Source organism: Carlito syrichta, unplaced genomic scaffold (assembly GCF_000164805.1).
Source record: "Carlito syrichta isolate Samal-C Ts95f unplaced genomic scaffold, Tarsius_syrichta-2.0.1 Scaffold308579, whole genome shotgun sequence".
Classification (NCBI taxonomy): domain Eukaryota; kingdom Metazoa; phylum Chordata; class Mammalia; order Primates; family Tarsiidae; genus Carlito; species Carlito syrichta.
The window spans coordinates 419,158-444,665 of record NW_007252675.1 but is presented as its reverse complement, the minus strand read 5'-3'; the positions used below and the strand labels follow the sequence as shown (position 1 = coordinate 444,665).

At 43.8% G+C, this 25,508-nt stretch overlaps 1 protein-coding gene across 7 annotated transcripts in view; it reads left to right on the top strand.

The window, feature by feature from the left end:
* Nucleotides 1-24,287, top strand: part of NFYC (nuclear transcription factor Y subunit gamma) — a 75,265-nt gene extending 50,978 nt beyond the window's left edge. For 3 of the 7 annotated variants that reach the window (XM_021716238.1, XM_021716239.1, XM_021716240.1), the window contains exons 4-10: nucleotides 1,334-1,447; nucleotides 5,706-5,801; nucleotides 10,558-10,731; nucleotides 15,239-15,397; nucleotides 18,699-18,806; nucleotides 22,051-22,110; nucleotides 23,386-24,287. In XM_021716238.1, coding sequence (XP_021571913.1) covers nucleotides 1,334-1,447; nucleotides 5,706-5,801; nucleotides 10,558-10,731; nucleotides 15,239-15,397; nucleotides 18,699-18,806; nucleotides 22,051-22,110; nucleotides 23,386-23,505 — 831 coding nt within the window. In that variant the 3' untranslated portion in view covers nucleotides 23,506-24,287. Of the gene's footprint in view, nucleotides 1-1,333; nucleotides 1,448-5,705; nucleotides 5,802-10,557; nucleotides 10,732-15,238; nucleotides 15,398-18,698; nucleotides 18,807-22,050; nucleotides 22,111-23,073 lie in introns of all 7 variants that reach the window. The other 4 variants (XM_021716236.1, XM_021716237.1, XM_021716242.1 and 1 more) reach the window with 3 other exon arrangements.
* Nucleotides 24,288-25,508: the final 1,221 nt, after the last annotated feature.

The window sequence follows — 25,508 nt, the reverse complement described above, 5'->3', positions numbered from 1 at the left end:
GGAGCGGCCACTGCACTCCAGTCTGGGCGCCAGAGTGAGACTCCAACTCAAAAAAATAAATAAATAAATAAAATAATAATTATTTTATGGTTCATCACTGACAATTAGGGATACCTTGCTTTTTTTCCCATATATTGAAAAGATGCTAAGTGTTTGTTTTTTGAAATTCAGTGATATCACCCAATTCTTTTGACTGTGGTATATACATATATCATTAAATCAACAGAACAGTACCCTTATCTTAGTATCTTACTACAGTTTATAGTTTGTTGATCTGAGCTTTAAAGAAATGTTTGATAATGATATTGCACCCGTTTTAACCTTCTGATCTGTGAATTTCTTTTACTTTAATTATACTTGTGAGAAGGTTTACTCGAGCTTGGCCATTTCTGTACTCCTAGGAGTCCAAATCCCATTACATCTCAACATCTCAGGGAGAGAGCAACACTGTCTCTTTACCACTCAAAATTAATAGTCTCTTGTATTTGCACAGAAAGCTAATAGTTCATAGCAGTTTTCTCTTTTATTAGCTTCTTTCCTCTTCACAGTAACTGAGTGAGATTTGATAGGCTAAGAATTATTAGTTACATTTTACAGATAGGAAAATAGACACAAAGAGGTTATGATTCACCCAGAGTGATGGAACCAAGATCCCAGTAATCATCTACTGCTTCTTTAGCTCCAGAGTTCTTCCTTTGTCTCTAGCCTGCACAGACTGCTTCACCAAAGGTTTAGAGCCTTGTTTGACCGAGAGCTTGAACTTTGAAATCAGATACCTCAAGATACCTTACATTGCTACTTACTATGTGCCAAGCCCTGTGCTGTGTACATGTTATTTCTTTTGATTCCCATAATAAAGCTATCCTCTTTTTCACTATGTGACAAACAAACCCCAAAAGGATGGGAAACCTGAGATTTTGCCTAAATCTGTTGGCTCTCAAGCCTATTATTTTTCCCTATGTTGTTTCTCCTTGGATTGGAACCTAAACCCTGCCATTTACTGACTCTATGGCCATAGGCAAGTCACTTCACCTCTCCTAGACCCTAGTTTCTTTGAAAGGCTATTATGGAAGTAACAAAGTGCCTTAAACAGGGCTTGGCACATGGTAGGTGCTAGATAAGTAAGTATTCTTTCTCCCTGTTATTCCCTTCTCCCCATTACCTGCTTTGTCCCTACCCATGGTTTATTTTACATTGGAATCTCTTGAGACTACTACCTTCTCGTGTTCTGACCCTTGCTTCATAGTCCCATGTCAGGCCTTGAGGCAATAAACAAACTAACTGGTTTGAATGACTTGCTGGTGATTGACAGGAGGGCCTACGTCTGTTGCAGATGATCAGTGCTGAAGCCCCTGTACTCTTTGCCAAGGCAGCCCAGATTTTTATCACAGAGTTGACTCTTCGAGCCTGGATTCACACAGAGGATAACAAGCGCCGGACTTTACAGGTAATGTTGTAGACTTTCGTTGGGAAAACTGAGGCAGGCAGCTGCCTTTGCCTGCTTCTCTTGCATGGCTTTGGACCAAAGATTGTTTCTCTTTAGGCTTCTGTCAAGCTACTGTGTAACTGGCATCTCCAATTGGGAGTTGGAAGGCAGACATACCTTATATCTTTGGTAATCTTGTTTCTCCATCAAGAATCTTAATTTCCAAATCTCTCATGGTTTTCACAGCTCATTCACTTGGTGAGCCCTCACTGTAAACAGAGGCTGGCTCAAGTGATAGAGTATTTACCTGTTTCCAGGTGTAAACAACTTCTGGTTAGGAGTCTTGAGACATTCCAAAAAAGTTCAAAGGTTTACTAATTTTATTAGCTTTTTTGTTTCTTGTCTGCCTTTCTGGGAATCATTTTTTAAAAAAAATTTAATCCAGCAAATTTACATTCATATTGTATGTAGCACCCTTGGTCATTGGCTGTAGAAGCCCTTTTACCAACAGCCAGGTTCTAGCTGTTGGAGGAAGAGTGTGACAGATACAAAATGATGACAGTATTTTAATAACAAAGCCAAGAAAGGAAATTGTTTTCTTCTCTTGTTTTACTTTACCTACAAAATTTAAAATGCATGTGTTTAGTAATTTATTCTACAAATACTTATTGAATGTGCCACAATGTGCCAGATACTGTTCAAGCCTCTGAGAATTAACAATAGAAGTCTGCATTCTAGTCCAGCTAGTCATTACAGCATAAAGTTAAGATTTGTGCACTTGACTATCTGAAAGTGTTAAAGCAATAAAAAAAAACAGGAATATATATGAATTCTAGTGAATGATACACATGTTGAAGTCAGAAAACTTAATTTATTCTGCCTTGAAGTCTGTGGCTCTAGAAAGTTCTAATAAAAGATTAAAAAATAAAATGGGGTTGGGCTCGGTGGCTCAGCCTATAATCCCAGTGCTTTGGGAGGCTGAGGTGAGTGGATTGCCTGAGCCCACGGGTTCGAGACCCGCCTGGGCAACTTGGCAAGACCTCATCTCTACAATAAACCAAAAATTAGCTTGGGCATGGTGGCGCATGCCTGTAGTTCCAGCTACTTGGATGGCTGAGGTGGAAGGATTGCCGGAGCCCAGCAGGTCGAGGCTGCAGTGGCTGGGAGCATGCCACTGCACTCCAGTCTGGGTGACAAAGTGAGACTCCAACTCAAAAAATAAAATAAAATAGTCCAAACACTTGAACAGCCCTTCAAAAAAGAAGATATACAAATGACCAATAAGCCTGTGAAAGGTATATGACATCATTAGTCATTTGGGAAATACAAATTAAAGCCGCAATGACATACTGGTTTATACCCAATAAAATGGCCACAATAGAAAAGGCTGACAATACCAAGTGTTGGTGATCAAGTGGAGTGTCTGAAACTCATATGTTGCTGGTTAGAATGTAAAGTGGTACAGAGACCTTGAAAAACTACTTGGCACTTTCTAATCAAGTAAAACATATCTCTGACCCCGCCATTCTGTTTTTGGGTATGTACCCAAAAGAAATGTGGGCATAGCTGGGCTCGGTGGCTCAGCCTGAAATCCCAGCGCTTTGGGAGGCTGAAGTGAGTGAATTGCCTGAGCTTGCGGGTTCAAGACCCGCCTGGGGAACTTGGCGAGACCTCATCTCTACGATAAATTAAAAAAAAATTAGCCGGGCATGGTAGTGCGCGCCTATAGTTACAGCTACTTGGAAGGCTGAGGCAGAAGGATCGCTGGAGCCCAGCAGGTCGAGGCTGCGGTGGCCGGGAGCGGCCACTGCACTCCAGTCTGGGTGACAGAGTGAGACTCCAACTCAAAAAAAAAAGAAATGTGGGCATTCTTATGTAAAAATGTTTTTAACAACCTTATTTGTACTAGCCCAAAACTGGATACAACTTAAATATCCATCAATTTAGGACAATATAAACAAATTTTGATGTATTCATGAAATGGATTACTACTCAGCAGTAAAAAGAAACAAATAATTGCTCCATACAACATGGATAAATCTCAAAGACATGTTAAACAAAAGAAACCAGAGGTAAAAAATTTTGTAGTGCATGATAACCATACACTACCGCCATCTACTAATAGAAATCAGAGTTGCCTCAAATTTAAGGGAGGTTGATAGAGAAGGGTATTGACTGGAAAGAGTTAGAGGAAACTTTTGTATTTTCTTAACTGAGTGTTATCTATCTAGGTGTATATGTTTATCACAATTCATCAAACTATATACTTTATTTATTTTTTTGAGTTGGAGTCTCACTCCATCGCCCAGGCTGGAGTGCAGTGGTACACTCATGGTCACCCCAGTGTCAACTGCTGGGCTTTTGTGGCAGTCCTTCCACCTCAGCCTTCCAAGTAGCCAGAACTATAAGCGCATGCTACCATGCCTGGCTAATTTTTGATTTTTGATTGTAGAGACGAGGTCTCGAACCCACGGGCTAAGGCAGTTCACTCACCTCGGCCTCCCAAAGTGCTGGAATTACAGGTTGAGCCACCAAGCCCAGCCCATCAAGCTGTATACTTTAAGGTTTTTGTATTTTACTAAGATGAGTAGTAACTCAGTAGAAAATTAGTGTTTGAAAAAAGGCAAAATAAAAATTTTAGAAAGACTAATTCAAATATGTCTAAATTTCCAAATACTGTAGAACATTTGTTTTATGATTAAAAGTGATTGTTATTTCTTTTTCCTTTCCCCCCCTTATTCCATACATAGATGAGCCATTTAGATCGATCGAGTAGGGTGACAGCATCAAAAATGTGATACGATATTGTGTTCATCTTAAATGAGTCCTGGCAGTCTTAAGAGGTGTTCTGCTTCAGATGGGAGAATTTACTATCAAGCTGGGGGTTGGCAAGAAGGTTGGACTAGAGTTTTGCATTTCAGTGGCTTGGGGCCATCACAGATACAAGGGAAGGAAAAGACAGAAAATTTCCATCCCCTCCTATTTGGCTGATGAGTCACCTCTTAAGATGTGGTATATAGAATTTGCTAAGAATTTCTGTTAGTGTTGACTTTTCCCCCAATATTTTATTATGAAAAACTTTAAGCACAAGCAAAGTTTACAGTGAACACCTGTATACTTCCTAGATTTTCCCATTAACATTTGACTATGCTTGTTTTACTCCCATAGCTATCAGTCCCTCTATCTAGCCTTCAAGTAAGCTGTTTTTAAGTGCATTGCAAAGTTTACTTTCTCCTAAATACTTCAACATGCATCATTAACTAGAGTTCAGTGTTTTTTCCTGTTTTTTTCTTTTTCTTTAAAATGTTTCAGTAAAGTACACAAAACTATACATAATGTGTTGGTTTTTTATTAAAATGTTTGGATTTTATTATTCAAAGAAAGACGCCAGGCACAGTGGTTTTACGCCAGTAATCCCAGCACTTTGGGAGTGCTGGAGGATTGTTTGAGGCCAGCCTGGACAGCAAACAAAGTGAGACCTTATCACTACAAAAATAAAATAATAATAATAATATTGATAGTAATAATAATAATAAAGGAGTGTCACAGTTGGAGAGACAGCTCCATTAGAGCAGGTCTTGGTTTCAGTATCATTAGTCATCTGACTGCTCTGTTCCCTGCTCACCCCCGCCGCTGTTCTCGTAACTTCAAACTTTTCATATTTGTATCACATTAAGCCAGATTTAAGCCATGGATTTATCATTGCAATTTTGAATTCCCAAATAAAAATCATGATCTTGTGGGAACTGACACATATAGATCCAGTGACTGGAAAATGTTGCAAAAAGTTAATGAATTGAGATTCAGCTAAGAGATCCAGAATAGATTATAACTATTTGTGAGCCAGAGATAAAATATTATGTAGGGCCTTATAAAGGTTATAAAAGTGAATGATAGGCTAATTTTGCCAACCACAGAATGACCAGAAACCTGCCAGTTGGGATTGCTAGATTTTTACTAGTTTAGCTGAAAGATGATAATTTGACAACTGTGGGGAAGGCCTTGGGACAGGATCAAGCAGGAGTAGTGGTGGTTGGAGACTCAAATGTCTAGTTTGAGAGCATGAGTTACATGTATCTCTTTCTTTTTTGTTGAGGTTTGTCCAAGTCTAATCATTTAAAGTTTATGAGAATTTGTCTGTGCTTATTTCAGCTATAGACTTGGCTGTGGGTATTTAGTTTGGCTTAAAAGTTGTCTTCTTATCTTACTTGGAGCATATAAAGCCAGGTGAACTAGTTTCTCCCAGGCTAATTTTTCACTTCTGTTTTCTTTGTTACAGAGAAATGATATCGCAATGGCAATTACAAAATTTGATCAGTTTGACTTTCTCATTGATATTGTTCCAAGAGATGAACTGAAACCTCCAAAACGTCAGGTGAGCTGGGAAGGCACTGCTGTTGCTGCTGTCTGAAGAGCACTTTGCATACTGGTGTTAGATATGCTGCTTCTCCTCTCAGCACAAATCATTTGTTCTTTTTGTTCCTCTTCTCTAGACCAGATTCATCCTTAACATTTCCTTCTGTTACTCATTTATGGATACTTTTAACTCAGTGCCTCTGAAGTGGTTTTAAATGAAAGTAGACAAAATGGAAATGAAAGGCTTAGTTACAAATGGCAAAGTGAAGCTCATTTCAAGGTATCTTAGGAAATCTATCAGAGTTCTTCGTCTGGGGTGGGGGAATATTCCCAGCTAGTTACAGATTTTAGGTTTTTTAGGAAACAGCTTTTCTGTGTGCATGGTGGTTTCCAGAATGAATGGATTTTGTTTTCTCTTCCTCTGTGTTTTGGTTCTCCATGTAGTGCCCAGGCTCCACCCCACATCAGCTGAATCAGAATCTGATGGGAGTGCCCAGGCATCAGTACTTTTTAAAACTCCCCAGATGCTTTTAATGTGCAAACAGATTTGAGAACCATCACTTAAACTGTAGGCAATCACAAGAAAGAAAGTGAATGTCTGATTTACCCTCTCTTCTGCCTGTTCCTCTCCAAGAGTCACCAGTTATTTTTTCAGCACCTTAGGCGCATATAACTCTTAATTGTCATTGTATCCTATATTTCTTTTATATCCCTATCCTGTATAGCTCATTGTTTTAGGCATACAGATTACCTAAAATAGGTGTAGTAGAGACACTTGGGAAATAGTGGCAGAATCTCGCAGGAACAAAGCTGTGCCTTGTTCTGCTTGCTTTATTTTGTTAACAAAATTTTGTATTTTTAATGAGTTACTTTATAGAATATTATCCTTAGAAACAGAGTCATTCAGTGACAACCATTCTCTCCATGCTGGCCCATATTAATAACTAGTCAGAGAAAGTATAGGAGAAGTGGGCATTCTAATCAACATTTGTAATTCTGACCCTGCATGGGGGCTTTTGGATTAGCAAACCCTCTGTCACCTCCTTGCTAGAGCAGAGTGTGCCTCACTGTGTCTCCGTTCTTTCTGGGCCGTCTTTGCTACTGTAAACATCCTTGACTGGAAGCTGTAAGGTGTTCAGAGGAGCTTTCAGTCGGATGTTTACAGCGGCAGGCTGCCACGGTCATCCTCAGCTGCACATCGGCTTTAAAACATTACAGGTTTGTGCCCATAGGCTTGATTCTTCCTTTTGGGGTGTTTCTCTCCTCTATGAGAAGTCACAGCAATAAGAACTCAGACCATTTATCTTCCTTAAGAACAAATAAGATCACACACCTGCTTTCCTTGGAATTTTTATCTCTTGTGTCTGTCAGAAGCCCTCTTTAAAAATAAGATGGTGAACTCTATGATGAAATCAGACCTTGCTCACTCCCATTGTGCTAACTCCTTGTTCTCCATGGGCTGCCTGCTGAACAGACTGACTGGAGAGAAGGGTCACATCCTATCACTTCCTCCAAATTCCTTAGTGCTTCTGACTCTCTCAGGGTGTCAGGACAGCTCCTTGTTCCATTCTAGATGGACTAGAAATGCTGTGATCCATCTCCTTTTAAAGTGTGTCTAGCTGAAACAGCTTCTTGCTGCCTGAATTTAGTTCTTTGTAGGTGTTCAAACCATTGATTGGCATCCTATTCAGGACAGCTGCTGCCTAGCCTCTGAAAGGTTGAGATTACTGAAAGCTGGCCTGAAATTCTAAGATAGCATTTTTAATCCTCTGTAGACATGAAGTTTTCCCAAGCTCCAAATTGGCCGACACCTCCTAAAGTCCTTTAAAAGCGCCTACTCTCCAAAACTCACCCTTTCTGAAGGAGGCAGCAGTTCACGCTTGCTACTAAAGTGAATGCACTTTTTTCCAGTTGGAGCTGGCTGCACAATACTGTCGTAATGGCCCTAGGATGTGATGCAGCCCATTCTCTGGCATTGTTTGTCAGTCTCAGCTTCTGAAAAGATTCCAAGAGCAAACCTTCTGGTTGAGGTCACTAAACTTGCTAAGGTTGAGCAAGTGCCCCATCCTTGATTGAGCCAATCATTAAGGGACTGTTCTGGTACTTGGGCGATCTCCTACTGCTGGGAAAAGGAGCTAGCTAGAAATACTGAATGGTGAGTCTAAGGCCCTTGACTTCTCAGAGATGCTTGGGAGTTTCTCTTGTTCTTCAGGGAGACAAGTGAAGACTATTTGAAGGTAGAAGGTAGTTGAGGCCTGACTTCTGCCCCACTAGAGCTATGAGTTGAAAGTTCCTGCCTGTTGAAATGTCATTGTCTTTTCACCCATTTCTTTAAACCAAGCATAATCATTCCTGTGCTAGCTTGACCTCCATTGGCAGAATAATGAGTCTTCATAATGCAGAAGAGTCTTAGATGTGCCTTTTTCCATTCCAGTGATTTGAGAACAGTCATGCCTTGTCCTAACAACACAAACCTAGGCGTCTCTATTTGAACTCCAACAGTGTCCTTGACAGTTAAGAGGATACAGTAAACAGCATAGGAGGAGCGCTTTACCTCTTCTTATAGCTTTTGGCAAGGGGTGTTTTGGCTTCTGTATGACAAAAAGACCATATTCAATGCTAGGTCAACTGTAGTTAGAGATAACTGGAGACAGAATAGTCACAGGTCAGGGCTAGGAAATACCAATGTCTCCTTATTCCTTGGCTTCCTACAAGCTAGTTCTGGAACTCTTAGTCTTTTATACCCTCTCATCACCCAAGAACTTTTCCAAGTTAGGTCTGAACTGTAGTGATTTGTGTTTTTTATAAAATAGGATGAGAATCTCAGTGAAAGATAAGTACATGAACCTATTTCATCAACTTTGAAAAGAGTAGTCGACTGTTTCTTGGTTGAAAAAGAGTGTCAGTATTTCAGCCCTGCCAAGGCCTAGTTGTTAGGCAGGCATTTATTTATGATAGTGAGAAGTTAGAGATGAAATAGAGTTGGCTAGAAATTGTCCTAGAAATTGAGACCTACTCATGTTGAGGGTTAAAACTGTTTGGGTCTGAAGCACAGAATATATTAACCTAGAAAGTTGATTTATGTTTGAGAACTTGGTTAGAAACCCAGAATGTTACAAGTATCTCCCTAATCTGGGTAGATAACCATCAGGGAACCCTGTCATGCAGAGGACCTATGTTTCTCAGAGACTAGATGTTGGCAATCCTAGTTTTAGTATCCTTGCTCCTGGTTGCCAGGCAAACAAAAGAATAGCCAACCCTGTTCTGCAGGGGACACCAGCTTCTCTCCAGAATCCTAGAGGTAGCAAAAGAGAGTTTAGGGATTCTTTTCTATTGGTAACTATTGTTGGGCTCTAGGGAATTTATCATACCACCAACTTGGATTTAGCGAAGTACTTTCCTGCCTCTGTCTACCTGTCTGTATAAATCCATTCATCTTTCAGCAGTCACTGAGTGCCTACTTGGGAATGGTAAGGATAGTAGGAAGCAAGAGAGAGCAAGGCCTTGCCCTCATAGGGCTTACATTTTAGCAAGAAAGGCAGTTAATTTGACATACAAGTACAGAAAAGTATAATGAGGACAGTACTAGGAAAGCACAGTTCTGGACACCTAATCTAGTGAGGAGATGGAGTCAATACCAACTTTGTAAATGTCACTTTGGGGAGCTGTGAGGCAGTCCACAGGATGTCTCTGTACCTTGAAGAAGTGTCTTTTCTTTTCCTCTTTTCTGGAACCTGCCTAACTGTGACCAGAACATGGAAGTGAGTAAATTGAGCTAATATTTTTACTCAGCCAGCCAAAGTTGTATGTTTTTATTGTTTTTGTTGTCCCAGATAGGGACAACCATGTGTCACAGGTCACTCCGGATCAGACGCCGTTCTCTGTGTCAGTGGTCAGGGGCCAACCAACCCAGGACCTGTGGGCTATAACCATGCTGTAGTATGTGTAAACATCCTACACTCTCAGCTGTGAGCTTGAGGTGGCTGGGAGAGGGTTGTTTACTCCTTCTGCCATGGAAAACATCAGCTGAAAAAGGAACAATCTCTTCATTCAGCAGATCGACAGAATGTGACCTCCCTAGTCAGCCAAGGCAGTACCCCAGCAGAGAGCTGTCCATCAGTCCCCCTGGGTTGCACTTCTTTGGCTAAGTACAACCGGAACCAGATGTGATGTTGGATAGACATGCCCCCAGTGACCATGGAGCTTTTCATGTGCTGTGAAGAGCTATGCACTTGCCTACCAGTGCTCTTGATCCTGACATTTGATTCTGAAATTCCAGCCCAGGAAAAACCCTGTTTTCCTTTAACTTGCTTTGTCCCTCTTGAGGTGGTGGGAATAAAATAAGAGTGATGCCTTTTTGGGAGACTTGGAGCTGGCCTGAGAGGCATGATGTTTGGGTAGCATCTTCCCAACGCTTGCAATTAGCACTGTTCTCAGATCACAGGTTTGACAGCATTTACTGACAAGCACTGCTGGTGCGTGGTTTTTAGTTAATGGTAATTATTTGCCCGTTTGCAACTCATCACGCAGTGGGTGATTACTCAGTACTTCAGAAATGGGCTGTATGTTTTGTAAAGCCTATAGAATCTGTTATTTTTAGTTTGATTTAGTACAACTGGTCTCTTCAATTCCACTTTCCTTTGGCTTCAAATGTGGAGAGCTCAGCATTCAGCAGGCAACTGCACATAGCCTGTTTGGGGGAAGAGTGGAAATTCACTGTGGCGGCTGCTGAGTCAGTTCTTTTCCTCTTACCTGTCTCTCCTTCCACCCCACAGGAGGAGGTGCGCCAGTCTGTAACTCCTGCCGAGCCTGTCCAGTACTATTTCACGCTGGCTCAGCAGCCTACCGCCGTCCAAGTTCAGGGACAGCAGCAAGGCCAGCAGACCACCAGCTCCACGACTACCATCCAGCCTGGACAGATCATCATTGCACAGCCTCAGCAGGGCCAGGTCTGTGAGCTGCTGAGGATACCCATCCAGCAAGACAGTGCTGCTTAGGTTTGGGATAGAGAAAGCTTGACTAGGGCAGAGAAGTAGCCAAATCATTATAGAGCAGTGGATTTGAAGTCTGGAAAGCTGAGCTTTTCCCTAAGTTTAGCTACTAAAGTGTCACCCTAATCTCTTTGGCCCCTTTTTCCGCATAGGTCAAATGAGGAAAATGCAGTGGACAGGGTATTCTCCAGGATCTCTATGAGCTCAGAAATTTTAGAAGGAAAAATGTCTTTAATGCCCCATGAAGAGTAGTGGGATCTCTGTAGAAGGTATTTTATTTTATTTTATTTTATTTTATTTGTGTTTCTTTTGAGTTGGAGTCTCACTCTGTCACCCAGACTGGAGTTCAGTGGCATGCTCACGACCACCGCAGCCTCGACCTGGTGGGCTCAGGTGATCCTTCCACCTCAGCCTTCTAAGTAGCTGGAACTACAGGCACATGCGCCACCACGCCTGGCTGATTTTTTTATTTATTGTAGAGATGAGATCTTGCCAAGTTGCCAAGGCTGGTTTCGAACCCATGGGCTCAGACAATCTCACCTCAGCCTCCCAGAGTGCTGGGATTATAGGCGTGAGCCACTGCGCCTGGTCAGAAGGTATTTTAAGTGGATTTCCTGCCTGACGTCTATGTGTCTATGCCAGAACTGGAATTTTTGCCCTTAAAGGAGGAGATAGGATATCACTGCCAGTTTGCATATCTCTCCTCTCCTTCTCCCTGCCATTTCTCTGTCCCATCATATTTGTGTCAGGTGACCTCTTTTTGCAATAGTAATCAAAGGATTCTTTCCCTCCCCAGTAGTATTGTGAGAGCAGTAACATTCATGTTTGTTGGGTCATGAAAAGCTGCAGAGATCTCTGTAGTGTGAACTCTGAATCCAGATTCTCTGTTATTTATGTATTAAACATTAAGCATCTTCTGTGAGTAAAGACCTATGCTGTGTATTAGGGATACAAGCGTAAGTGAAACAGTCCTTACTTTCAAGGAATTTAAAATCTAGTTGGGATACAAATACTCTTTAAATAACCTTTAAGGTTATTCCACCATGTGGGAAATGTACGACACTCTTAGAATTGTGTACAGGGCGTTATGGAAGCACATCAAAAGGAGTACCTGACAAAGATGTGAGTTAGGTGGTAGAAGAGGTGGTCAGAAGGAACTTGAAGGAACGGTGGAAGTTAATCAAATAAAGCAGGAACAGATGATATTGCCAGGAGAGGGCACAACACAAAGGCTTAGAGGTGAGAAACAGTATAGAGAGTGGTGGGAAAGTACAAGCAGCACAGGGGAACATCTAGGCAAGTCTGAGAAGATAGCACATCCTGGATAGCCTTGTGTATTGTAGTAAGGAGCTGAGTTGGCCTAGAAGAAAAAAATGGGGGTGGAGGGGAATTTAAATATTAATTATGATTTTAAGATGTTTTCCTGTCCCTTTATTTACCCATATAACAAAAATTTATTGAGTGCTCTATGCCAGACACTGTTCTAGGCAGGAGGGGTTCAAAGATGATGGCTGCTCAGTCCCTGCCTCAAGACATTCACTGCACTGTGATGCCTAAGGGACCTTCTTTGGCTAATGCTTTTGCCTCTGCAGTGGTGAGAGCTTTACCTGCCAAAGCCTTTATCCCTTTACAGAGTGAACTTCAAGGGAGTCTGCCAGGGGCTGGCTCTGATTGGCTGATCATCCTAAGAAGCTCGTGGCTGTTGCACCCTGACAGCAGGGCACACCACACATGATTTGACAGCTGCCATGCTAACACAAGCCCTCATTTTCCTGAGATGATTTAGAAATACCTCGGAAATCCTCTTGGGAAAATTGGGTTGATATAGTACAGTGATGAGTTGGCAGCATGATTTTTTTTTTTTTTTTAGTCAGCGAGAATTTCATCTATCCTTTTCTCTGGCAACTTAGACCTGCTCGTCTTGGAGCTGATAAGGTTTGTGAGGACGATGAATTTGGTCCCTCCCAGCATCCCCTAGCTGTTCTTTCACCATACTGCTGCTTCAGGGTGGTCTTGTGCTATGTCATATCTCCCTGAACCTGTAGTGATGGCTATTTCAAGTTAAGTGCAAATGTCCTTTATAGGACAGAATACGTATTAAAGCAAAGTTGGAAGGAATGCTTATTTTTGTGAAGTGAATTCTGTGATTTCTGTCACAAATTGGAAACTTATTTCTGGGGGTTTGGGGATAGGCTAAGTTGAAAATCATGGTATAAGAATGGAAGAACCGGGCTCGCTGGCTCAGCCTGTAATCCCGCGCCTTTGGGAGACTGAGGTGAGTAGATTGCCTGAGCCCGTGGGTTCGAGACCCGCCTGGGCAGGCAAGACCTCATCTCTACAATAAATCAAAAAATTAGCCAGGCGTGGTAGCACGCGCCTGTAGTTCCAGCTACTTGGAAGGCTGAGGCGAAAGGATCGCCGGAGCCCAAGCGGGTCGAGGCTGCGGTGGCCGGGAGCAGCCACTGCACTCCAGTCTAGGTGACAGAGTGAGACTCCAACTCAAAAAAAAAAAAGAATGGAAGAGGTGTTTCCTGCTGTTCGAACCCACTGTAGGTACTTTTTCTTAGAGCACTCTGTTGTGTTTCTTCCCTACTCTTCCAGTTTAAAGTAATTTCTCCTTACCTAGTAGTCCCTTGAGGCTCCTCTGTAGTTCCCAGAACATGTCCCCTTCCTTTGTAACTTCAGATGTACAGTTGTGTAATGTTCAATAGACCTGTGTAGTCAGAATTAAGAACTTTGGAAGAGCAACATCAGTTGAAGTCCATGACTCATGGAGACTCACAGTGTCTTCTTACCAAGGTGACTCAGAGTGGGGAGAGATCATGACCGAATCAGGATGGGGAATTTGGAGTACAGGTATAGTTTAAAAGGCTCCACCCACCTCCCATCACTACTACAACCAGATGAGCCAAATATGCTGGGCTCTCTGCTCTCGATAACCCGTGAAAGTCACATCTAGGACTGAAGTTTTGATGTTTGAGGGAATAATTGACCCTTTTGACAACTCATGTCTTTACCATCTCTCAGAAGAGTACGTTTCTTAGGACAACTGCTAAGTGTGTGTGAGAGAGACAGAATGTGCTAAGTCATATATATTAGACAGAAATTTCTTTAATCTGAAATTGCCATTTTTTTCTAAAGTTACAGTTCTTGCTTTATTAAATTCTTTTGGGTTTGGTTAAGAGACTGGATCTTTTTTTTTTTTTTTTTTTTGAGTCAGTGTTTCACTCTGTTGCCCAGGCTGATGATCATGGCTCACTGCAGCCTTAACCTTTGCTCAGGTGATCCTTCCACCTCAGCCTCCCCAGTGACTAGGACTACAGGCACATACCACCACACCCGGCTTGTTGTTTTTGTTTGTTTTGTAGAGATGAGTGAGGTCTTGCTATGTTGCCTAGGCTGGTCTCAAATTCCTGGGCTCAAACAATCCTCCTGCCTTGGCCTCCCAAAGTACTGGGATTACAGACATGAGCTACCACACCTGGCCAAGTCTGGGTCTTACCAGTGTCTAGTGTCTTATTTTATTTATTTATTTATTTATTTATTTTTGAGTCAGAGTCTCACTCTGTTGCCTAGGCTGGAGTGTAGTGACATGCTCACAATCACCTGAGTCTTGACCTGCTGGGCTCAGGCAGTCCTTGCACCTCAGCCTTCCAAGTAGCTGGAACCACAGCTGTGTGCCACCATGGCCAGATAATTTTTTTATTTATTGTAGAGGTGAGGTCTTGCCATGTTGTTCAGACTGGTCTTGAACCCCTAAGCTCAGGCAATTCTTTCACCTCCGCCTCCCGAAGTGCTGGAATTATAGGTGTGAGCCACTGCGCCCAGCAAACCAGTGCCTAGTGTCTTAACAGCATTTTCTCTCGTGGGAAGCCATGCTGTGATCCAGAGCAGCCATCTGGCCATTGTGGGCAGGAGCTGCTTTGCTGCTTGAATGGGGGTGAAAGCCAGTGCACACTAGGGTCAGCCTCAGAGATGCACATGTGTGCTTTATTTTCCTTTCAGAACCCTGAACTTAGTAAATTCACGCTGACTTTACTTTCCATTTACTTTTACCCTTCAAATTCACCAGCTCCAGACTTGACTTTGACCATTTCTCAAGTGAACTGTCGTTGTTTTTTTATTTTTTTTCTGCACTGTATGTGTCTTACCATTATTGAAGGGACTGTGAAAAGTTGCAACATTTGCAGTGCAGAGATTTATGATTGGAATCCAGGCAACTATTCTTTACTGCAAACCTAGAAATCTTGTTGGCTTTCCTGCTTCCATTTTAGAGAGTAACTTTGGCAATGCTCTAAACCTGAAGGTTTAGTAGGTTGTAGGTTGAGCATTACTAGTGTTGAGATGAATTTAGGCATTAATGGAGAGGGTTTGCTCCTGATTAATTGCTCATTATTAGCCTCTTGGTAATCCTGTAGGCTCTGAGCCAGAACTCATGCAACTTTCTGATGACTTTTTCTTCCAGACCACACCTGTGACGATGCAAGTTGGAGAAGGTCAGCAGGTGCAGATTGTCCAGGCCCAGCCACAGAGTCAAGCCCAACCAGCCCAGAGTGGCACTGGACAGACCATGCAAGTGATGCAGCAGATCATCACTAACACGGGAGAGATCCAGCAGATCCCAGTAAGCCCTGCCCTAGAAGTCTCCATGGCTCTGTTCACAACTTTATAAAAGGAGATACTTAAAGATTTTATACACACACACACACACACACACACACACTTTTATATATGTGTGTTTGTTTTGTTTGTTATCCATATACCTATTACGCTCCTCACCACAGTTTGCTTTTACTACGTTCACTCTGGGCTTTCCTTTAATCCAGGTTCGGGTTCACCACTGTGGGACAACACCTTTCGATTGCCTCTCATTGCACCTATGCAGAGAAATCATTATAACCACTTCCCATGCCAAGGCCCAAAGGCCCTGTGAGGCAGTCCTGTCTTTTGATTAGCAGAGAATGAGAGGGAGGTGTATAAGGAAGACCATAAATACACTTGTTGCATATTCATGAGTCAGTTCCCAGTGGAGCCTGCAGCAAAGCATATTTTTGGCTTTCATATAACTTATCCATTCCTTCACTGTGGACTGCTGCTTCCTGTATGTCTTAAGGGATTTCATTTCTTAGATTTGTTGACTTTTTTACTTGTACTTGTTCTTTTGTAAACTATATCCTTGTCTTAACACCTGTAGTCTGTACATTGGTCATTTTGCCACTGAAAACTGGAAAGTGAGTAAAACAGATTCCTGTCCCTTGCTCTTCCTGTTGTAAATGAAATGTAGGCAGGTATAGAAATTTGCATGGATTTGGTTAACAGTTTCCTCTGTGAAAAAAACTCTACAAGTATTCTCAACTCAGTTTAGGAATTATTCCTATTAAGTTAGCAGAAGGATAGGCCAAGCTTAGCAAAGTGGGTATGTGTATGCCTGTTTCTGTGTTTCTGTCTCTCTTGCACACACAATACCCATCAATCCCTTGTCTTAGTTCTGTCACCAACCCCAAGATTTCTCTTGAATGGTCCTAATTTTTGCATGGAAGGCACCAAAACAGGTCCATTTAAGCCAGAGAAGAGTTCCCACCTTACAGAAGCTTTAACCCTCTAGAGTACAGAGCACAGAGCATTAGCACAGAACTCACGACCTCATTTTCACTAGTCTCAGGCACCATTTGCAGGAATCTGTGTTTCTATGCTCTTCAGGCAGCTCATCAGAGTGCTTACAATAGTGATGACCTTCAGGAAGGAAACGTTTTTACTCCCCTTTAGAAAACCCAAGGGGTAGGCGTCTTTGCTCTGTAATTAATGTGAAAAGGCTGTGAGGATCCCCAGATTTGTCCTATTGCAGAGAACTGAAGGGTGGAGCATCACTAGATGTCTTAACCTAAGCATAAAAGGAAAGCTTCTTGCTTCTGTCGAAGAACTGCTTGGAACCATTTGGCTCACAGGTTTTCAGTCACATTTGGGTTTCTTCAAAGAGCTCTTCCCAGCTAAAAGATTTTAATTAAATCTTTGTGACTGTTGGTACACCTTCTCTTACTCCTGGGACAAGTCTTTAGTCTGTCGTCTTATTATCCTTGGCTGGAGTTCTGATGACTTTTGGGACCAGCCACCATCAGTCTCAGCAGGTGAAGTTAGGTTTCCCAAGCTCCCATCTAGCTGTCTTCATCCCCACAAGCAACTTAACAGTGTTGCCTGGAAGCTGTATTATAGGATTTAGGCGGGGAATTCAGGCTTGGCACCACAACTTTCTAGCAGTTTCTCATGGCATATTCTCAGACAAGAAATGACTACAAGTCATAATATTCTTGCTCTGTCTCTTTTAACCAGATTTTTAATGAGTTTAGATTTTGTGTCCCTTTGTCTTGCCTCAAGCAGACAATTCTGGAATAATCTACCACAAACTTCAGAGTTAGTTTTTTCTTGGTAGTTCAAATCCTTCTTTGACTGGAAATTCAGAAAAGCAGTTTGACTTAACACTGCATGCCGGAGTACAGCTTCATCTCATCAGCATTTTGCTCATGGAAGAACAATTCCTGATGTTAGCTCTTGAAGGCAAGGGGGAGATTTGCTTCAGGGCAAAGAGGCAAGACTTTTCTGTCAGTCTCGAGAAGCTCCCCCTTGCAACAAAGGCAGACTGGGCAGCCAGAAAGGGTGGTTTGGGGGGGCCTCAAATAGAGTTAGACCAAATCTACCCATGCTCCCAGACCTCTTTAATTTCCATGAATTGAGGGCATGAATGTCTGCAGTTCTCCTCTGCTGACTGTTATCTCTGCTGAGCCATAGTCCTCTCATATTGTAACCACCTTGGTCCTCTCTTCTTCTCCAACTCAAAGCACTAATACTTCCATGGTACACTGGAGCATTAAGAGCCTGAGTTAAGGCTTTTAGCATGCAATTAAATGCAGCATGTGGTATTATTGTATTATCTGAGAGTTAATCGTAAGCATGAGGGACTCTAAGGGCACTTTTGTAGCTTTGGTTTCCCATGACGGGGTTTTCTGTGAAAGGTTTATTGATTCTACTTCCCCTTGGGAGGTGTTTGGCCAGAAGGTAGTGCTAAACACCAGGGATCCTGAAAGTCCAGCAGACCCCCGCATTGGTCCTGGCTCTTGAGAACGGAGGTAGTAAAGCTGGCAGCCTTTTCCTCCAAGATGTACAGCATGGGGCAGGGCAGTACCAGGGCTATGGTGCGGAATAATGACACATCTGTTTTGGGCTCCCACTGGACACTGAAACTCTTCACAATATTGGGAAGCATAGAAGTGGAAGGGAAAGAAGCCCATACTTAATTTTCAGGCATCTGATAATGTCAGACAGTATTTGACATAAAGTCCTAAGATAAGCTATGATCAAGCAACTGAGAACCAGCAAATGATGAGCCTGCAGCCATCTTATTCTCATATGTGACAAGATCTTCAGGCAGTTTCTTCCCAAAGTCCATTTAGGAAATATATCCTCTTCTGTGTTATGTGACTTGGGGTAAGAATGTTTTGGTTGCACGTGGTGGCTCATGCCTATAATCCTAACACTTTGGGAGACCGAAGCAAGAGGATTGCCTGAGCCTCATTACCTTGTCTCTATAATAAATCAAAACAATTAGCTGGATGTGGTGGTACACACCTATGATTCCAGCTACTTAGAAGGCTGAGGCTGAAGGATCACCTGAACCCAGCAGATCAAGGCTGCGGTGGCTGTGAGTGTGCCACTGTACTCCAACCTGGGTAACAAAGTGAGATTTTGATGCAAAAAAAAAGAAATGTTCTAGTTTTGTTTGTTTTGATTTCTGTTGAAAGGGATGTATTTCAGGTTAGGCTTCTTTGGAGGATTTGAGGGGGAGGACGAAATCACCATCTCTGGTAATAGAAAGCTTGCCTGTTTGAGATTGTGCTCAGTGTCCTATGGTCTTGTCTCTGCCTCTGCTCTAGGTACAGTTGAATGCCGGCCAGCTGCAGTATATTCGCTTAGCCCAGCCTGTATCAGGCACCCAAGTCGTGCAGGGACAGATCCAGACACTTGCCACCAACGCCCAACAGGTATGTGTCCCAGAGATACAGGGCTTGAGTTGAAAACCAGCAGGAGCTGGCTTCTGGCTAGAAAGGAGTGCCCAGCACACAACTTTTCTGCCACCCCACCCTTCAGCCAGAGGCACCCACCTCCACACCCTCCAGGTCTGTTCTGCACCCCAAGGGACAAATGGGGATAATTGAAAGATTAGATTCAAAATGTTTGTCTAACCATCTTATTCTTGAGGGCCAAGGAAGTGCAAATCAGGGAAGCCTTGAGGGTACCTGGAAGAAACCTGGTATGTATGCATGTACATTCGGCTGGAGGAGGCTGCCTGGTTATCGGGCTGAGTTTCCCTCTTTAAACCTGAATAGCCGTTGTGTTCTGGCACCTCCTGTGCTCTTTGGAAAGCTTACTTAGATTTTACTTCCACCTCCTGTGCTTCCCTAACTAGAAAAATTGCGCATGTCTTCTCCTCCCATGCCCTATGGTGTTGATGGCTGTGAGTCACAGATGCTGAGGGGTACCTCCCTGGGGTCAGGGTTGTTGAGGGATGTGGGCATCATTTGCAGAGGATGGGAGATGCTGGTCAAGGGGAAGCAATTGTTAATGGATTCTTTTGCCTCAGACCCAAAAAAAGCAGCAATCGTTTAAGAGCTGGACCCGTCTGGCCCAGTTGCATTTCTGGTGATGTGTCTATTGACAGTGGTGACAGAGCTGAGTTTGTAGAGCAGGTCTCCAAAGGTCTCATTTGGGAAAATGTGAGGAATGAGCCAAAAGCAAGGCCTCTGAGTTCTGGATAGTCTCTAGGATCATTAAAGAGCCCTTTCCATACCCACTCCCTGGCTCACCTAGGGACTTGGGCTTCTCCATAATTTCCTTGGAGCTCACTGATACTGATTCACATCTTAAGACTGACCACACCCTTGGTGTGCCTCCATCCCCTTTTTTAACCTTGTAAGATTCTTCCTTGAGATCCCAAACCTTTTTATGGCCTGGGAGTTGGAGGAAATGAAAAAAAAGGGTTCAGCCAGGCAGGGTGGTTTACACCTCTATAATCCCAGCACTTCGGGAGGCAGAGGCAAGAGGACTACCGGAGCTCAGGGATTTGAGACCAGGCAACTTGGCAAGACCTCGTCTCTACAGTAAATCAAAATGAGCCAGGTGTGGTGGTGTGTACCTGTGGTTCCAGCTACTTGGAAGGTTGAGGTGGAAGAGTCACCTGAGTGGTGGCTGTGAGCACGCCACTGCACTCCATCCTTGGTGACAGTAAGACTTTGACTCAAAAAAAGAAGAGGTAGGTTCTTCATTCCTTAGAGGTCAGTTTTGGGAACAAAACTAAAGCCAGACAGTGAGGAGCAAGAGGAAGAAGAGGAGAAGAAGGAGGGGTTTCCTGAGAGCAGTTAGAAATCTCCATAACGGCCGGGCTTGGTGGCTCAGCCTCTAATCCCGCACTTTGGGAGGCTGAGGTGAGTGAATTGCCTGAGCCTGCGGGTTAGAGACCCACCTGGGCAACTTGGCGAGACCTCATCTCTACAATAAATCCAAAAAATTAGCCGGGCATGGTAGCGCACACCTGAAGTTCCAGCTACTTGGAAGACTGAGGTGGAAGAATCGCCGGAGCCCAACAGGTTGAGGCTGCGGTGGCCGGGAGCATACCACTGCACTCCAGCCTGGGCAACAGAGTGAGACTCCAACTCAAAAAAAAAAGTCTCCATAACAACAGGTTGTAATTGTGGCATACTGGCACTTAGTAGGTGCTCAAGAAACATGTATTGAGTGAGTGCTGAATAAGTAATATGTAAATGAAATTTAAAGGTAAAAGAAACTTCTCAGCAGATATGAATGGCAATCCTGCTGGCCACAGGGTGCGGTTAACCTTCTTATCTATGAGGAGATTTTCCATTTGTTTCAGCTCACTCATTTAGTCTGCAGACATTTCTTGAATACTCTCTTTGATTGGGCTCCTGTCCTCAGGAAGCTTATAGACTGTTGGCAGGAGAGGACCCAAAATAAGTCAATAGCAAGAAGTAGTCATGAAGCCTTTTCAGACCTGTCCCCTGCCCTGCTCCTCATAGCCTCATGAGTAGGCCTATGGGAGTTGTTTTTGGCTAGCGTGAGGACATTTGAGAGGATAGTCCTTAGCTAGCTGACTGGTTATGATGATTCCAGAAAATGGTACCCAGAGGGCATTCTAGTTAAATGTTCCAGTACACACATGTGCATTCTTCTTACTAGTTTACCAGGTCTTTCTTCCAGTTTACCAAGTTGTTGCCAGCAGTTGTCATTATATTATGATGCAGTTCTACATGCCAATAAATTTATTTTAAAATCTGTCCACATAAGATATTAAGTGCATATGATAAATGTTTTCCTTGCTTCACCCTATCCCTCCCCCTTTCTCCCCTCCCTTGGCCCAGAGGGCTGCGTGCTGCCTCTCTCGGAAAAAGTACTTCGTAGGTTTGCTGTGGAGACTGCCAGGGCAAGGCCACTCACTTGCCAGGGTGTTTCATATTCCGGTCAGATAATCTGGGTGATATGGGTTTGGTTTGGAGCCCACCTTCCAAGAATAAACAGGACCACTCACTACTTTGCCCAGCACTTTGCAATCTGTCTTCACTGACTGAAAGACTGTTAGAATTTCAACCCCAAACCATAGCACCTAGGAAGTAGATGTTCTGTCTGCGAATCGTACCTTGAAGTGAGTGGGTAGTTTGGAGAGTAGGCAGACATTAGAGAGATGGCTATGCGAGTTGTATGCTTTGTGTTCCAGGGTTATAAATGTGCATGGGTGGCGCCAACTCTTTGGGTGGCTATCAGTGCTAGGAGATTAAGAAGGACCCTTGGCTGGGCGTGGTGGCTCACACCTATAATCCCAGCACTTTGGGAGTCCTAGGTGAGAGGATTGCCTGAGCCCACAGGTTCGAGACCAGCCTGGGCAACTTGGCAAGAGCTCATCTCTACAATAAGTCAGAAAATTAGCTGGGCATGGTGGCACATGCCTGTAGTTCCAGCTACTTAGAGGCCGAGGTGGAAGGATCACCTGAGTCCAGCAGCTCGAGGCTGCGGTGGCTGTGAGCATGCCACTGCACTCCAGCCTGGGCAACAGAGTAAGATTCCAACTTAAAAAAAAAAAAGAGAAGAAAAGAAAGAGGGCCACTTGCACTTTATATGCATTGTCTCATCTGATCTTCATGACCCTCTCCTGGGTGGTGGACTGGTAGACTAGACCCTGCAGCTGACATGCCTACTCTGCCATCTTGATTCCTACAGATTACACAGACAGAGGTCCAGCAAGGACAGCAGCAGTTCAGCCAGTTCACAGATGGACAGGTAGGGTACCCAGCCTGGGCAAGGGCAGAGGGTGAGGACTTGGGGGGCAGGGTAGCAGGTAGTATCTGGGCTTGGATGGTTAGGGCAACTGTTCTATCCTCTTCTAACAATGAGTGGACAGAAATCATTAAAACAAATACAGTCTTTAAATCAGGGCATCTTTCCTTAAGATGTGCAGACTTGTGGGCACTAACAATAATCTTAGACTTATAACCCAAATTGCCATTTTACATTTAATTAAACTGAGCCCTAGAGATGGGAAGTACCTTGTCCACAGTCACTCGCAGACCATTGCAGAGCCTGGACTAGATTGCAAGTCCCCTGGTTCCCTCTCTAGGACTCTTTTTTTCCCTAAGCCATGATGCTTTTTTAACAGCATGGACTAGTTGAAATGCAGAGAACATGTGGCTTCTCGAGCTCTCTGGGTGCCTGGAATTTAGTAATTTTAAGTCTATGCAAGAAACAAATCTTCCTTTTACCTCCTGCTTCCCCCTCCCGATACAGTCCCAGACCACGGAGGACATGATAGGATGACATGCCTAAGCTTGTGTTCTCTGCTGCCCGAAAGGGAGGAGAGCTGGCATGAGGACCACCTCTGGCTTTTGCCAGCACCGTGTACTAGGCTTACATGCCAGGGCTCCTGTGGGGGTCTTGGCTTTGGTTTCCTTTGGGTCACCTGAGAAATCAAGTAGCCGGTTGGTCCTAACCTTCCTAAGTGAGCATCTTCTCCATCCATCATGGGTCTTGGCTATTATAAATGTTTAATACCAGGCCACCTCCTTAGCAGGGCGTATGTAGAAAATGCAGGTTCAGTTTAGCTTCAACATGAGCCAGAAATCTGAGGAAAGGAAGAGAGGAGGGGGTAATCCTGCTGCCCCTGCCAGTGAGGATTACCAAGAGTTGGGGAAATGCTGACTTCCAAGCTGCTGGTACAGTGGTTCGAATTGCTTGTGTTTGTCACAGAGGAACAGCGTGCAGCAAGCTCGAGTCTCTGAGCTAACGGGAGAGGCAGAGCCCAGAGAAGTGAAAGCCACAGGAAATTCAACTCCCTGCACCTCTTCCCTGCCCACCACACACCCCCCCACACACCGGGCTGGTGCCTCCTGTGTCTGCTGCTCCCAACCCCAGCAGAGCTCCACATCCCCTCCTCCCTCTGACGCCTTGCAGTGGGTGGTGGTTGAGGTATCTGGGACCCCCAACCAGCTCGAGGCCCATAGGCAGCTGCATGCCCCTCTCCCAGGGGTGACCTCACTCTCTCCTCTCCACCCCTCGCAGCAGCTCTACCAGATCCAGCAAGTCACCATGCCTGCGGGCCAGGACCTCGCCCAGCCCATGTTCATCCAGTCAGCCAACCAGCCCTCCGACGGGCAGACCCCCCAGGTGACCGGCGACTGAGGGCCTGAGCTGGCAAGGCCAAGGACACCAAACACAATTTTTGCCATACAGCCCCAGGCGATGGGCGCAGCCTCCCTCCCCAGAGGACCCAGCCGACCTCAGCGCCTCCTGCAGGCTAGGACACTGGTGCACTACGCCCCATGCCGGGGGGCCGAGATTCTCCACAGAAAGTTGCAATATTTTTGTTTCCTTTTTTTCCATTTTTTTCTCCAAGGAATCAATATTTCAATATGCTGAGTTGTGTGTCCAGTGCTATGAAGTGAAAATATTAAATATCATACTTATGGCATTTTCTTGAAGAATGTGGTTGAAGAAATATTTCTCCTTTTGTTTTTCTTTTTTTGGTTCTCACCGCCACTCTTCTTTTTAGGAGCAAATCTCCCCAGGAGTGTATGGTATTTCCTAACTCTTGGACCAGCTGCTGCCCCCAAGATTTGCCACATTGTTCTGCCCCAAAATTGAATTAGGTGAATGTATGTAGCTTCTTTTTCACTAGTGGTCCTTTCCCCGTTCCCTGCTCTTGCCCCAGAGTTCTGTGTATTTGCATCCAGAGGCCACAGAAACATTCCTTGCATTTGAGAGATCAACTCATTCCCCACGGAGAGTGGATGGGTTCATTCCCACACCTTCTCTCCCAGGGACCCGAGGAGACTAGAACTTTCTGCATTGTGCCCCTCCCCCTTTATTTTATTTTTTTTTAAATGCATTAAAAAATTGTGCTAGTCTCCTTTGCTGCATGGACTTCAAACTGCATGAAATGCAATAAATGTCATTTTAGATAATTTAGAGTCTGGGTTTCTGTGTCTGGGGGCATTCATGGGGCCACTTTGCTTGGGAAAGGCTTGGGGACTGTCTCAAAGGGTGAGGTGGGAATGGAGAAAAGGCTTATATTGATGATTTCAAGTCTGAGCTTAATGCTCTTTGATTCTCTCGCCATATATCATCCCCCGTTGTAAACCGGGGGGATAAGGCATGAATTGGCTTTCAGCAACATGTAAAGTTTCAGGTAACTCTGTCGCCCAGTTATCTTTCTTCCTCCCAGGGGATTCCCTGGTCTCTTGGATCTCTTTCCGTATCTTGGGCATCTGTGCCATCTATCTCATTTAAATTTATTTACTTAAATATATCTTACTTGTTCCACAGGAAATTACCTAGATGGCTTACAGTGAGAACACAATGAAATAATGAAATAGAACAAATTAGAATTAGGAAATATATAATTGGGTAGGAAATCAGGGTCATAGAAAACAAGAGCATAAATATGGTAGGTAAAAAGACCCACTTAGTTGTTAAAATTACTTGATCCTGAACTTATTGGCCACCAAAGCAAAAGGAGATGGAACTTCACTATAAAAGAAAGAAAAAGAACATTGTTTTACAAAAGAAAAGTTTTTTTAGTTTTCAAGTTTAAATACATGGTACCCTTCCAATGTCATCGCGGTAGAAAGCAGTTGATAATACCACCATGAGAAGTCAGTAAATCTGTCCCTGTAACACAGTGAGTCAGGGACAGCCCCCACATGCTCAAACTCAGTCCCTCCTTCTATATATAGCTATCTTCATTCTAGCTCTGGACTTCTGTCTAAAGAGGATCTTCTGCCCTTTCCAGCTGTCCCGTCTCAAACATGTCTTAGTGAGACATCATATAATCAGCAAGTTTTCAGTGATAGCCATGTAGCCAGCCCCATGTGCAGAGAATGCAAGAGAGGACGCAAGCGTGCAGAGGGGCCCCAGTCTCAGAGACAAAGCAGGAGCTCGACTGTTTAATTTCCTGACACCCTCTGTCCCCCTTACTGCTCTTTGACTCATTCCTGAAAATCCAAGCATGATTGGAATTCCAGTTCAATCAATGGGTCCCTGTTTTCCCATAGACTTCCATTGTTTTTGGAGATATTTCGATCAATTACGATTGGCAAGCAGCTTCCCTGCTGAACACTTTCCCTTTAAATCGCCCTGCCAGCCGGGCCCATCCTGGTGTAAATAAACCCTTTGGTGCAGCCCAA